The 14718-nt window shown below is 50.0% G+C and overlaps 1 protein-coding gene across 1 annotated transcript in view; it reads left to right on the top strand.

Moving 5' to 3' along the window:
- LOC114513927 (myosin-9-like) overlaps positions 1–14718 on the top strand; it is a 44012-nt gene that overhangs the window by 5625 nt on the left and 23669 nt on the right. Inside the window, 2 exon segments of the mRNA XM_028533256.2 lie at positions 2697–2757; positions 11677–11797. Of these exon segments, the coding sequence (XP_028389057.2) occupies positions 2697–2757; positions 11677–11797 (182 nt within the window).

The following is a 14718-nucleotide window of genomic DNA, read 5'->3' as shown; positions in this document are numbered from 1 at the left end:
AGAGCCCACAGGGGACAGGGGACCCTGTGGAGTACATCCTCTAGGGTCACCCAAGAGATGATGCTAGACTTGGGCTTTGAAAGATAAGCATCATTTCCCAGGTGGTAGAAGCTGGTGCTTCTAGAAGAAGGTTCTATGTAAGCAAAGGCCTGGCGCTGCCTGCAGGTGGCCTTCAATTGTGGAAGGAGCACAATGCAGTGCAGCAGGTCTGCAATGAGCACCTGCAGGGTGAGGGACTGTGCTGATAGCTGGTGACAGAGAGGGGAACAAGGCAGGCATGTTGGGGGCTGTGGGGAGGATGAGAGGGCAGGGGTCTGGGCACAAGCCCCTGGGGATGGGGCATAAGGTGCCCAGGTTCCCACAGAGGCAGGTCTTCCTTCCAGAAGCAGGAGGCAGGAAGGGCTGGACCCAGAAGGCCTTGGCTGTCAGCTTCAGTATTTCCCCTCAGAGCAGTCAGAAAGGAGGTTGTGACCAGTGTAGTTGGGAGCCATTTGGGTGATTTGTTTGTTTGGTGACGAGTTTCTCAGCATTGGGCACTTGCTTTCACTTTTGCTTTCTGAAACCTCTGGAGCCAGAGGAGGTGTTTCCTTTTTGCTCAGACTCACTTGGTGAGTGGATCTGCACGGCTAAGAGAACCAAGGTCTTTTTCCAGCTCGGCCAGAGGAGGGCCCTTGGTAAGCTGGGGAGGGTAGGAGCCCCCCACCCACCTTCCATCCTCACAACGACTCCCTGAGGCAGGGGCTGTGTTGCTATTCTGCAGAGGAGGGAAACTGAAGCTCAGAGCCTGGGTTTGCCCCCAGCTGTGTCTGAGGGCTTCCTCCCTCTCCTGGGGCCCTGAACACTGGGGAGGAGGGGAAATGGCTGGGGGGGGGGGTTCACAATACTCCCCCCAGCTGAGCTCCGGTCCTGCGGTCCCTGAGTCATGAGCAGGGATCCCAGGTAGAAGGTGGCTGTTGGGGCACGGGAGAAAGTGAAACCAGAAAAACAACGCATCAGAAGAAGGTGTGGGCAGTGAGGGATTTTAAAATTCAGGGAAAAATTAGATTAAAAAAAACACAACTGCTGCATTCTCCCCCTGGGCAGTGAGCTGTCCCTGGGCGGGTGGGCAGGCTTCTGTGTCTCCCTGGGACACAATGGCTTGGATGTCCCCAACTGTGCCCCAGGAGGCCGACTGTGTCTCCTGGGAGTCAGGATGGGCCTTTTCTGCAGCTGGTGAAACCGCAGCTGTAACATATGCATCACTTGCCAGGCTCATAACTGTTGACTAGAATTTCCCCCCTCTTGGGTCCCCTACCCAAAGTAGAGGAGGTAGAGTACAGGCAGGTCAGACCCAGCCCTCCCCCCGCCCCTGTTTGTGGGGTTCCAGCCGTCCTGAGGCTGCCTTCCCTGGGGCTGCTGCTGAGACTGGTGGGGGCAAAGGATTGCTTTTGAGATTTCAGGAATCTGAGACATTGTTTCTCCCACCCTGTCGGCTCAGTGCTGGGCCGTGAGGAGTGGGGAAACTGAGGCCCTGAGCGGGGAGTGACCAGCCCGGGGAACTGTGACAGCAGACTGAGCAGGAATATGGCCCAGCCTCTGCCCCCTGCCCTTGGCTGGAGCTGGGGCCGTGGGGTGAGGGGAGAAGGGAGAGGTGGTCCTGAAACAGAAACCCATGGTGGGTCTTTTGCTCTGGGATTCTTGTGCTCACCACCAATAAAGATTGTGGCTCTCAATGCCAGAATTTAGTAAACAGGGAAGTACTTAATTACAAGTTATACAGGTTTAGAGTAATGGCTGATTTTTGCTGTAAAGTCCCATTCCCTTTGAACACTTGAAAAACCACAAACACACACAAACACACACAGAGCCCTGCCCTCGCCCTTTGCCCAGGCAGGTGCATCTCAGCGCAGGCCAGTGAGAAGCACCGGCATCCGGAACAAAAGGAATAGAAGTCCGCGGCTCGCTGCTCCCGGTTCCTCCCAGTAACTGGTGCTCGGCTGGGCAGGCGTCTCAAGGTTCCCAGCACCGCCAGCCCCGTAGCCGTGATCTCCAGTTCTGAACCCCAGACCATGCAGCACCTCCCCATGGCTGTCCAGCAATAGCCCTCCCACCCCCCTGCTGCACAGGGCTGCCCCCATTTTACTTTCAATCCCAGCCTGGGTCCTTGTGCATCACCCCATTTGCGACTTTTCTCACAATCAGCTATACCTGCTAACACTCTGGAATTTTCTGCCTTTCTGGCTGCCATTGTTAGTCCTGGCAGGTGTGGCCCTGTGGAGGTGAGAGAACCATCTCCAAACTCTCATGCAGGTGCTGTAACTGGGGGTGCCTCCTCCCAGCTACTTCGTGGGTCAGAGTCATACCCATCTCCCGGGCCCTAACAAACTGTTCAGCATTATTACGAAGCTAGTCTGTTGATATCAAAATGAAAAGTGACTCTCCATCACTGTGCTGCTAGGCCTCTGTGTGTGTGTGGGGGTGGGGGGGGGTTGTGCCTTCTCAGCCTATGCCCGGTTCCGAATCTCTTTCCACACCCTTATGAGTCCCAGACGAAGGGAGTGAGGTGGGCATGTTGTACGGCCCCCGCTTTGTCACCTTAACACACCGACCAAAGATGTGGCTGCGACTGGAAGAGTCTGAGCTTCCGTCTCGGTGTTTATGCAGGAGAGGGAAACCTGGAGCCTTCTGAGTTATTGAAGCCACGTTTCCCTCCTAAGTACCAGCAGCATCGGGAGGAGTTGGCCTTTATACTGGCTTCCAAGAGCTGTGAGACGCCGGGTACGTCACTTTCCTACGAATTTTTCGTTCTTATCACTCACCCATTGTATTTTTTACTTATTTATTTTTTTCATCCTCAGCCGAGGATATGTTTGTTAATTTTAGAGAGAGTGGAAGGAGGGAAAGAGAGAGACAGAGAGACAGAGAGAGAGAGGAACACCGGTGTGAGAGAGAGGCTTGGATCAGTTGCCTCCTGTATGCCCCTCAACCAGGGATCAAACCTGCAACCTTTTTCGGTGTAGGGACAACACTGTCACCCATGATAAAATTTCAGTGTCAGTCATTTCACGTTGACCCGCAGGCTCCTGTGGGAGGGGGATCGTCACCATTTGTCTACGGGTGTGTTGCTCACAGTGGCTCGTGGTCCCCCGTGGGGCTGACTGGGTGGTGGCAGCCGCTGCAGAGTTAACTCTTCAGACCCGAATCACTCACACTCTCCCCTCCTGGCTTCTGGGGTTTGCGTCTTGATTGGAAATGTTTCCCCAACTCAGCATTGGTTTTATCATTTCTTCCCCCACATCTGTACTTGGTTCCTTCTGGGTTAGCTTTAGATTCCCTTGGGATTGATGGATCCATTGATTGATTGGTTTTGTAGGAGCTTTTTGATTCCTCTCCTTCCTCTCCCCCTCCTCTTCTGTGTCTTCATCTTTGTCTTCTTCTTAATACAAACACACTCAGTGGGTGCCCACAGCGGTCAGAAGGAGCAGCACTCTTCATGTGCCGTCACAGGAGCCTCTGGGCAGTGAGCAGGGCACCTGGCAGCCTCAGTGAGCAGCAGTGGGAGGGGCTGCAGGGAACTGGGCGGAGCCCCACCCTGGGCTGGCCACTCTGGGGACGGGAGGCTTTGGAGTGTCCTGCTCAAGGCCTGGCCATCGTCATCACGTTTTAACAGGGGGGACCCATGTTTTTTTACGTTCCACTGTTCCTCTCCCTCCTCATATAAAGACATCATGGCTGCGGGAAGGAGATGGGGGAAATAGATGGAACCCCCAGAAATGTGACAGAACTGTCAAGAGTACATTGAAGCAGTGGGGAAATGTGTGTGAAATCTGAGCCCTAGTTTTCTCTGTTTTCTGCCAGAAAGAGCCTTTCTTTGAGATGGACAGGAAAAACAAATAGAATTACTCAGTTGCCAGTGAATCTGGTGGCTGTCTGTCTGGGTGATGGGACCCACCTGAGGACTGAGCCCAGCTGTGGCAGTGGACAGAGGGCCCAGGGACAGGAGGGGCAGCAGGGAGTGGACAGGGCGTAGAATGGAAAGGATCCACTTTGCTTTTCCTCAGTGATGGCCATACGACCTGACTGCCTTCCATTCACCTCCCCTTCGAGTTTGGGGATGATTCGGCCTCAACTGAGACCCCATGGTGACAGTATGGCCCCATCCCCAGGGGTCAAGCCCACGTCCACCCTGAGACTCCCTAGGGATGAGCCTTCTAGGGCTGAGACCAGAGCATCTACCCAAAGGTTGGGCATTGATGCCCGCTTCAGATTCATCTGTGACTGAAAGGGGGTCTGTGGGTGAAAAGGGGGAGGTCTATGGAAAAATAACCGCACGGGGTGATCTCATCATTGATTCTTATCTGGGCCGGTCATGGTGGATCGGCAGACCCCAGGCAATTAACATGCTAGTTAAAGATTTATTTTGTCCATAAGCAAGCTCTTTCCATTGTCCTGTGCATCTAGGTTAACACACATTTGAAATAATTGTAAATTTTATTAACTTCCTGCTATCCAGTCCTCACCTTGCTTTCTCCCACCTCCATGTGATCTCCCCTGTGTCCCCTCCTGAATTTCAAAAGCAGAAAAGAAAGTGCAAAACGTTCTCCAGAGCTCAGTTGGGCTCAAATAAACTTCTCTAGAAATTCTCAAAAAAATATCACTATGTAGGTGCCCTCCCTTTCGGGGGACACACTGGGCCTTTCTTCCCCCGTGGGCGTGCATCTCCTCAACTCTAAGGGTCACTCTGAGACTGGTCACCAGGGCAGCGATGGTCATGGCCGCTCCTCCCAGGCTCACCCCTGACCCTGTCTCCAGGGCCATCTCTTGTCTGACGTCCCGGTCAGCTGACAGCAGCCCCGCTTGGGCTCTCCTGTTGCTTATTCTGCCCTAAGGCCTTCCTCGTTTCACTGTCCCCAGCCTTAATGAATGGACTCTCAAAGTCTATCTATCTATCTATCTATCTATGCCTTAAAAAGGAAGGGAATCCTGGCCCATGCTACCACACTCACAAACCTTGAGGACCCGGTGCTAAGTGAAACAAGCCACCACAGAAACACAGATACCTTAGGATCCCTCGTGCGTGAGGTACCTACAGGGGTCCAGTCCAGGGAGACAGGAAGTGGGGTGGCAGGTTCCAGGGGCCGGGAGGCGGGGGTAGGGACTTAGGGTTCAGTGGGTGCAGAGTTTCCATTGGACAGAAGGAATGGGGTCTGGAGATCAGACACACGAGAGCGGAAAGGACTGTGCACTCCTGGAGAGCACTCATCCCATGGGGGAGACAGAAAATTCCTGCTGTGCATTGTTTACCGTAAGAAATCTTTCAACTAGGAAGACCTGTTTCTTTAGGAAAGACTATTGAAGAGGAAGATAGTAGACATGCACACCCTCATATCCTATTGAGGATATGCTCACCCTCTCGTTCCCAATGCCACCGTCTGGCTCATTCCTAGGCAGTCTCAGGGTGGACGTGAGAATAAATGTAAAGTGATACGATTTGTTTGCATAAATGTGGGGCTTTAGGTACGAAAGAATTTTCATTGTTGATACGCTCTGATGCAGTTGTTCTACTGCTAGAAATATCTCAAAGGAAGTGATCGTAAATGCCGGCAAATTTTTATGCAAGAAGGTTTTTGCACTCTTTTCACCAAGAATTAGAAAGGAGCTACTGCCCAGCAGCGGGGAAGGACAGCAGAGAGGACGGGGCACCCTCAGGAGGGCTTGGCCGCTGCAGGGATATAGCCAGGGTGGCAGGACCACAGGCCCCTAGGGGACAAAGATCTTGCAGAAGCACAGAGGGCACAGGCTTTGGGAAGTGACAGCACCAGGAAATTGATCAAGACAGAGAAGGGGGCATGCAGTGCAAGACAGTTTGGGAACGAGAGGGTCACTGACAAGTAAGCAGATGCGCACGAGTGAGCATGAGGGGTGTTAGAGAGAGTAGAGCGTGGTCCTCACAGACACGGGATCTGGGTCAGAGAGACTGAGGTTCCAGTGCCAGCCCCTGCACTTGCCCTAGCCCGAGTTCAGGGGGAAACCTGGACTTGCTGCTGGTTCCCCCTCTTCAGATGGGAGCCACCGTGGTGCCCACTCCATGAAATGTGTGAGAGCACTTGGTGAGGGAACTAGGAGGGGATGCTGCCATAGATCACGGTCAATGTTGGCTTTATTGATTAGTAAACACAAATGTTCCAGCCCCAAGAAATCTCTAAAACATCCCTTCCCGTCTTTTCTTCTGTGTTTGGTTTTATTGCTCATTTGTGTTCCTGACTTCTCAGATGTCTGTCTCTTTGTCTGGTCGTCTTCTCCTTCTGACCCTACAGGACAGCAGGAGTGTGCTGGAGGGAGGAGAGCGACTTCTCTGGAAGAGCAGCGGGCAGAGCCCAGCACACAGAGAGACACGTTGGGCTCAGTCCACTTGCCACCTGTGTCCATCCCAGGCGGCAGCACCAGAAACCCGGCCTCTCACTGCCCTCTGTGGCCACAGCTGGCTCCCATTCCCCCCAAAGTTTGTTTTTTCTTCTCCAGGGGTGAAGCGCCGCCTCTTTCTAGCCGGACACAGGAGGGCGAGCTGAAGGCAAAAGCCCCGAGATTCCACTGCTGACACCATGGCCTCAGAAGCTGGCAACGTCGACCCAGGTAGTCAGCGTCCTCTTCCCTGGATGGTTCGTACTCATGACCCAGAACTGAGGGTGGTGCCTCCAGGCTGAGTGTATCCACACAGGAACAGGAACCTGCAAGGGGGCTGATGAGGGTCCTGGAGCCCCCAACGGGGGCCAAGGGGAGCTCCCTCATGTCAGAGTCAATGGGAGGGGTCCCCTTCCTGGTTCTCTGCTCACAGTGCTCACTGCCTTCCTTCCCCTACACCTACCCAGTGACTCAGAAGAGGCCAGCACAGCCCAGGGGGAGACAGGAGTCTCTGGTCCTACCTACCTGGCATCAGCTATTTGTAGGTGGAAACCGACCCCTCCATACCACTTCCAGCCTGCACAGCTGTGTTAGGGCCGACCCTCGTTCCCAATTATAAACACCTACTCACCAGGTGTGACTGTCTCAGGCAGGAACTGTTTATCTGGATCTCAATGTGCCTACAGAGGCCAGCTTTGCCATCCCTCCTCCCACCGCCCCTGGATCAATACATACACAGCTGGAGTGGTCTGGGCTCCCTATAGCTAAGACCTGGTTTCCTTCCTCCCTATGAACGAACCAAGAAAAAGAACAAACAGCCCTCCATTCACCCAAATGAGGACTGTATTGTCTTCGCAACAGAGTCACCCTCCCCGGAGGGTCCCAGGACAAAAAAAATGTGTTGATGCTGCAGGATGAGGGAGGGGAGAACAGATCAGAAGCCAGGAGCTCCTGAGAGGGCTCTGGGACCCCTGAGGGAGGGCTAGAGCTGGTGGATCCGTGAGGATAAACCAGTTGATCTTCTGTTTAGGAAACGGGTGAGCCTGGGGTTAGAGTTGCCAATGGGGAGGTGCGTCCCTTGGGACCTGCCTGGAGAGGATAGAGGTGGCATTGATTGATCACAGGATTAGATCTGCAGGTCCAATATGACACCCACCTGAACACACACTCTCAGCCCTGACCAGGGCAGCTCAGTGGGCTGGGTGTCATCTCAACAAACTGAAAGGTCACAGGTTAAAGTCCCTGTCAAGGCACATGTGTGGGGTCGAGTTCGGTCCCCCACTGGAACACGCACAAGAGGCAACGGATTGATGTTTCTTTCTCAGGTTGATGTTTCTCTCCCTTTTTTTCTCCCTCCTTCTCCTCTCTCTAAAAGTGAATAAATAAAATCTTAAAACAAAATGACACCCCTTCACAGCCCATCTTGGGGCATCTGTGAGTAGCAACAGGAACCCCATTTGCAGGGTAGTTTTACAGAAATAAGGGGTATGTGGTCCAAAACACTTTTAAATTAAAAGGCCACCCACAAAAGTACTTTACAATAGGATGTAGAAATTACATGAAATTATTTTTAAATTTTATTTTAATCATTGTTCAAATACAGTTTTCTCCTTTTTACTCCCAGTCCAGTCCCCCCCACCCCTCCAACTTCCCTCCCATTACCACCCTCCCCCTAGTTTTTGACCATGTGTCCTTTAAGTTTGTTCCTGTGAACCCTTCCCAATGTCCCCTGAAATTCCCTCTTCTCTCCCCTGTGGTCACTGTCAGCCTGTCCTCTATTTCAGTGTCTTTGGTTATATTTTGCTTGTTTCTTTGTTTTGTTATTTAGGTTCCTGTTAAAGGTGAGATCATATGGTCTTTGTCTTTCACTGCCTGGCTTTTTTCGCTTAGCATAATGCTTTCCAGCTCCATCCACGCTGTTGCAAAGGGTAGGAGCTCCTTCTTTCTTTCTGCTGCATAGAATTCCATTGTGTAAATGTACCATAGTTTTTTGGTCCATTCATTTACTGATGGGCATCGAGGTTGCTTCCAGCACCTAGCTATTGTAAATTGTGCTGCTATGAACATCAGGGTGTAAAGGTTCTTTTGGATTGGTGTTTTAGTGTTCTTAGGATATAGTCCCAGCAGTGGAATCACAGGGTCAAAAGGCAGATCCATTTTTAGTTTACTGAGGAAGTTCCATACTGCTTTCCATAGTGGTTGTACCAGTCTGCAGTCCCACCAACAGGGCACTAGGGTCCCCTTTTCTCCACAACCTCTCCAACACTTGTTGTTTGTTGCTTTGTTTATGATGGTCATTCTGACTGGTGTGACGTGGTATCTCACTGTGGTTTCAATTTGCATCTCTCTGATAGCTAGCGATATTGAACATTGCTTCATGTGTCTTTGTATCTTCTGTATGTCCTCCTTGGAGAAGTGTCTGTTCAAGTCCTTTGCCCACTTTTTGATTGGATTCATTGTCTTCTTAGAGTGCAGTCGTGTAAGTTCTTTATATACTTTGGAGATTAAACCCTTGTCTGAGGTATCATTGGCAAATATGTTTTTCCATACAGTTGGTTCTCTTTTGATTTTGATAGTGTTTTTTTTAGCTGTGCAAAAGCTTTTAATTTTGATGAGGTCCCATTTGTTTGTTCTTTTCTTATGTCCCTTGCTCTAGGGGACAAGTCAGTAAAAGAGTTTCTGCGTGAAATATCTGAGATTTTCCTACCTACGTTCTCTTCTAGGACTTTAATGGTGTCACGGTTTATATTTAAGTCTTTTATCCACCTTGAATTTATTTTTGTATAAGGTGTAAGTTGGTATTCAAGTTTCATTTTTTTGCACGTGACTGTCCACTTCTCCCAACACCATTTGTTGAAGAGGCTATTTTTATTCTGTTTTATGTTGCTGCCTCCTTTGTCAAATATTAATTGACCATAGAGACTTGGGTTTATTTCTGGGCTCTCTGTTCTGTTCCATTGGTCTATGTACCTGTTTTTATGCCAGTACCAGGCTGTTTGGATTACAGTGGCCTTGTAGGTATAGTTTAGTGTCGGGTGTTGTGATCCCTCCTACTTTACTCTTTTTTCTCAAAATTGCAGCAGCTATTGGGGGTCGTTTATGGTTCCATATAAATTTTTGAAGTGTTTGTTCTATGTCTGTGAAATAAGCCATTGGTACTTTAATACCAATGTGTAAATCGCTTGAATGTGTAAATCGCTTTTGGTAGTAAATCGCTTTTGGTAGTATGGACATTTTGATGATATTAATTCTTCCGGTCCATGAACATGGTATATGTTTCCATTTATTTGTATCTTCCTTGATTTCTTTCCTCAGTGTTATGTAGTTTTCTGAATACAGGTCGTTTACCTCTTTGGTTAGGTTTATTCCTAGATATTTTATTTTTCTTTTTGCTATTTCAAATGGGACTTTTTCCTTGATCTCTGCTTCTGCTGTTTCATTGTTGGTGTATGGAAATGCCTTTGATTTCTGGCTATTGACTTTGTATCCCACTGTTTTGCCAAATTCATTTATTAGGTCAAGCAGTTTTTTGGTGGGGTCTATAGGATTTTCTATGTATACTATGATGTCATATGCAAACAGTGACAGTTTTGTTTCCTCCTTTCCAATTTGGATGCCTTTTATTTCTTTTCTTGTCTGATTGCTGTGGCTAAAACTTCCAGTAGTATATTGAATAGAAGTGGTGAAAGTGGACAGCCTTGTCTTGATCCTGATCTTACTGGACAAGAGTTTAATTTTTGCCCATTGAGTGTGATGTTGGCTGTAGGTCTCTCATATATGGCCTTTATTATGTTGAGGAATGCTCCCTCTATTCCCACTTTGCTGACTGTTTTTTATCATGAATGGGTGCTGTACCTTATCAAATGCTTTTCCTGCATCAATTGATATGATCATGTGGTTTTTGTCTTTGCTTTTGTTTATGTGATGTATTACATTTACTGATTTCCTAATATTGAACCATCCTTGCATCCCTGGAATGAATCCCACTTGGTCATGGTGTATGATCTTTTTAATGTATTGTTGGATGCGGTTTGCCAGTATTTTGTTGAGAATTTTAGCATCAATGTTCATCAGCGATATTGGCCTGAAGTTTTCTTTCTTTGTTGTGTCTTTATCTGGTCTTGGAATTAGGATGATGTTGGCCTCATAAAAAGAGTTTGGGAGACTCTCATATTTTTGGATTTTTTGGAATAGTCTGTGAAGAATAGGGGTTAGCTCTTCCTTAAATACTTTGTAGAATTCTCCTGTGAAACCATCTGGTCCAGGGCTTTTGTGTGTTGGGAGTTTTTTGATTACTGCTTCAATTTCTTTTGTTGTTATTGGTCTGTTCAGGCTTTCTGCTTCTTTTCCATTGAGTTTTGGAAGGTTATATTTTTCTAGAAATTTGTCCATTTCACCTAGGTTTTCAAATTTCATGGCATGCAGTTCTTTGTAGTAGTAGAAATTACATGAAATTTTGAACATAAGAGGCTTCAAAGGAATGTCAGACATTGACCTTGGATTCGACCTCTGAGCTTTCTGCCAGCTGGCGTTGGGCCATCACGTATCCTGACTTTCTCTTTCTGTCTCTGTGGAGTGAGACAATGTCTCTTGTGTGAGTGTAGCAGGAAACACGTTTCCCCTCCCGTCTCTGCACACACAATGCACACATTAGTCCCCCACCCCTCAGCGGCAACTCCACAGCCTGAGTGCCTCCAAATCCCTGAGAGCCACACGTTTGTGGCAGCTCAGCTGGGCATTCATCTTGCTCTGCACTGACTTGAGACTCTTTACAGTCGGGACAGGATTTGCCCCATTTAAAGTGAATACACTTGTTTCACAGTCGTAGCAGGAATGCGGTTGTTACTGGGCGCTGCCAAGGCCCTGCTGGAGGCAGGAGGTCATACAGCACGCGAGCCCTGGACTCTCTTTCTGAAAGACCAACAAGTCTGAATTCCCAAACACACCGACATCCCAGGATCAGATACTTGATTTCTGAAGCTGGATGTCCTGGATCCCAGGGCTGGCAGGGCTGTTTGCTGCGGAGACCCTTCTTCCTGGTTTGCAGATGGCAGCGTTCCTGCTCTGTCCGCTCACACTCCATGCTTCCCCTGTGTGCACAGGGTTCAGGGGCAGAGGGGGAGAGGGAGGGAGGGATCCAGTGCCTCTCCCTCTTCTCATAAGGACACCGGTCACACTGGATTTGAGTCCCACACTCATGACCTCAGTTAGATCTCAACTACCTGATTTATAGTCAATACCATTTACCCTCTACTACAATTTCTTCTCATCTTATTCTTTTTTCTTTCCTTCTAGAGAGTGAAGACATTGTTCCTGCCATTGAGTTTTTACTGGACCTACGGAACATAGAGAAACTGCGGCGCCTGCTGAGTGCCGAAGCCTGGCAGAGATTTGTGGCAGCAGCCAGTGTGCCCAGGTAACCTTCAGGAGATGCCAGTGTTGTCGCAGAACTCCACTGATCTAACGGACCCTGCCAGCCACACCTCCTCCAGGCAGGATCCTGTGATTGGGATTGAATGTGTTTCTTCTCAAAAATCCATGAGAAAGACTTCCTATCATTCATTGCCAGTGAACAGTCTCAGGTGGAGGAGATGAAACCTGCAGGGTGACTGTTGTTTAATGACATAGTGTTTTATTCACCTGTTCAATTTTATTTATTTATTTATTTATTTATTTTTTTTTAAGATTTTATTTATTTATTTTTAGAGAGGGAAGGGAGGGAGACAGAGAGAGAGAGAGAAATATCAATGTGCGGTTGCTGGGGGTTATGGCCTGCAACCCAAGAATGTACCCTGGCTGGGAATTGAACCTGGGACACTTTGGTTCCCAGCCCACGCTCAATCCACTGAGCTACGCCAGCCAGGGCCAATTTTATTTTGAGGAGAAGAAGATAATGCATGTGAACTGTGTAGCCTAATGACTGGCACATAGTAGGCGCTCAGTTTACATGAACTTTTCAAAAGATTGTTGGGAAAACACAGGGGCTAAGGGTCTTCCTCCTGGAGATGGGAGGCAAGCAGGACTTGCTTGGGGACAAGCCTGCTGCACCCTGGTACATGTGGGGTCCCTGGGGCTTGGCTGGGGGGCTCTCCCTCCCTCAGGGAGGACTCAGATACCCACACTGCAGGGCCTGCTGGCCCAGAAGGCGGAGAGGCTGGATGGAGCTGTGCTGAGATGGTTGAATCCTGACTGTGTCTGCCCAGCTCTGGGGCTCTGTGCTTCTGTTCCATAGTCTCTGATTTGTCATCTCTCTGTTCAGTGGGAACAGCAGGTCATGTGATAGGATGGTGGTGAAGGGCATAGGGTGCACTGTGAGGTCAAGGGTGAGGGAGCAAGTGTGGTCATCCTGTTCAGGAGACCAGACAGGCCTGCACCAACCTCAGAGCCAGGTGTCAGGGTGGAGTGAGGCTGGGTCACGGTTGGAGGACCAGGAGGAAGACTCGGCAAGGCAGCTGGGCTGGGAGTAGAGGGAGGCAGCTGGGGCACGTAGGGCATAAACTGGAGAGGCCAGAGCCTAGTGTGGTCCTGTGTGGGGGAGGGGATATTTCCTTCCTCCCTCATTTGGTCCCTCATTGCTGGGAGTAGCAGGTGTCGGTGACAATGTCCTCTATACTCTGCCTGGGAGCTGGGGTCCTGTCTGCCATTTTGGTCCCTCTTCTGTTCTGTGCAGAGTAACCCCTGACCAGGGAGAAGGCAGGTTGTGTGGCTCATGACAGATTCCAACACAGAATGGGTGGCTGTGGCTTTTGTGTGACTTGGGGGATTCCGATGCACCCCCTCAGCCCTCTGAGTCTGAGGAAAGTGCTTCCTGCCCCACTTGTCCCGATGCATGTGTCAGGCCCAGCGATTCATGCACATGGTTGGCAAAGTGGCCCATGTCTCTAAGAGGTCCAGGAACTTGGACACAGCCTTGATGTGCACACAAGGGAAGCTGTCACCAGCCAAGGTGTGAGTTTGGCTGGTGACACCTGAGAGGTTGGAGGTACAGGATGGTGGGCTAGAGTGTCAGAGGTGAACCAAGGTTTGTAGGAGATCCCCAGCTTCCCTGTGAACTGGGGCTGTGCCTGGATCCAGTGACCTTCGTTTGGGGAGGTCAAAGGGCATCAGTCTTGGCAGAGAGCAGATGCCACCCAAAATGACCATTAGTGTCATTAATTGAAAGTGTCCACAATGTAAATGTGAGGGTAAAGTCCCCATTGCTGCCCTTCCTCTGACACCACCCTCAGGTTTGATAGTTTCCTAGAAGGACTCAGAGCACCCACTGAAAACTATCACACCCACAGTTAGTTTGTGACAGGGAAGGACACAGGTCACAGTCAGCCACAGGAGAGAAGCCTGGGGCAGAGTCAGGGAGGGTGTGAAATGTGAAGCCTCCATTGTCCCCAGGACACCTCACTGTCCCCATTCAGCTGTGACAATGCACTTGAAACATTGCCATCCAGGGGAGCTCATCCTGGAAAAGAAAACTCTTCCGACCCTTGTTAAGACAGAAGGAGGCTCTCACCCAGGCGGACCACAGCACCTGTCCCGACTCCCACAACTGAGAGGAGAGATGGGGCTCCACTCTGAATGCAGCAGAGACCTGTGGGGTTTAGAATCAAAGAACAGACTGAGGGGACGGTGGGCGGGACATGACTGAGAGGGGGTGTCACGGGTCCAGGGGACTCTTGCTAAGCTCCCCTAACAGGGTCCTTGCTACAGGCAGGTCAAGGACTGAGGCTGCAGAGTTGGGGGTAGAGGGATGATCAGATATCACAGGATGTCTGTCATCACAGTTGGGAGACTCTTTCTGACCTGACTCATCAGGATTCTTGCTAGGACTGGAAGATACAGGCTGTCAATGATAGAACATGGAAGGCCAAAGTCAAGGCCTAGTTGAGAATAGGGCTCAGAAGAGCCTGATGTGCATTTGGCAGTCTTCCCCACCCCAAGCCTCAGTGTGCAGAGGGTTCCTGGTGTGAATCACATGGTGTCCGCATGGCTGACCTATAGTGTCCAGTCGCCTCTGGAGGCCTAACGAATGCCTTTTTTTTTCTAGTTCCTTCTTAGACCATAACTGATACAATGTGACCCCAAATCTCCATCATATGTCACCTTGTCAGACTGTCTAGTGGCCTTATGCTAGGCTCCTATGAGTCAGGACACTAGGGACCCAGAGAGCACATCCCAGTGTCTAAGGCAAAGGGCAGGTCTCTCGGTGGTCAGGTTCTGTTTGCACCACTCTCCTGGACCCTCTGAAGGAAGGTGTTTCAGTTCCTTCCCACTCTCCCTTCTTCACCCTCAGAGTCCCCAGTCCACAGTCACTTCCCTGGTGATAGAGTGGCCTGCGCTTGAGTG

Source organism: Phyllostomus discolor, chromosome 2, assembly GCF_004126475.2.
Source record: "Phyllostomus discolor isolate MPI-MPIP mPhyDis1 chromosome 2, mPhyDis1.pri.v3, whole genome shotgun sequence".
NCBI classification, from domain to species: Eukaryota; Metazoa; Chordata; class Mammalia; order Chiroptera; family Phyllostomidae; genus Phyllostomus; species Phyllostomus discolor.
This window is presented reverse-complemented; position numbering and strand designations above follow the sequence as displayed.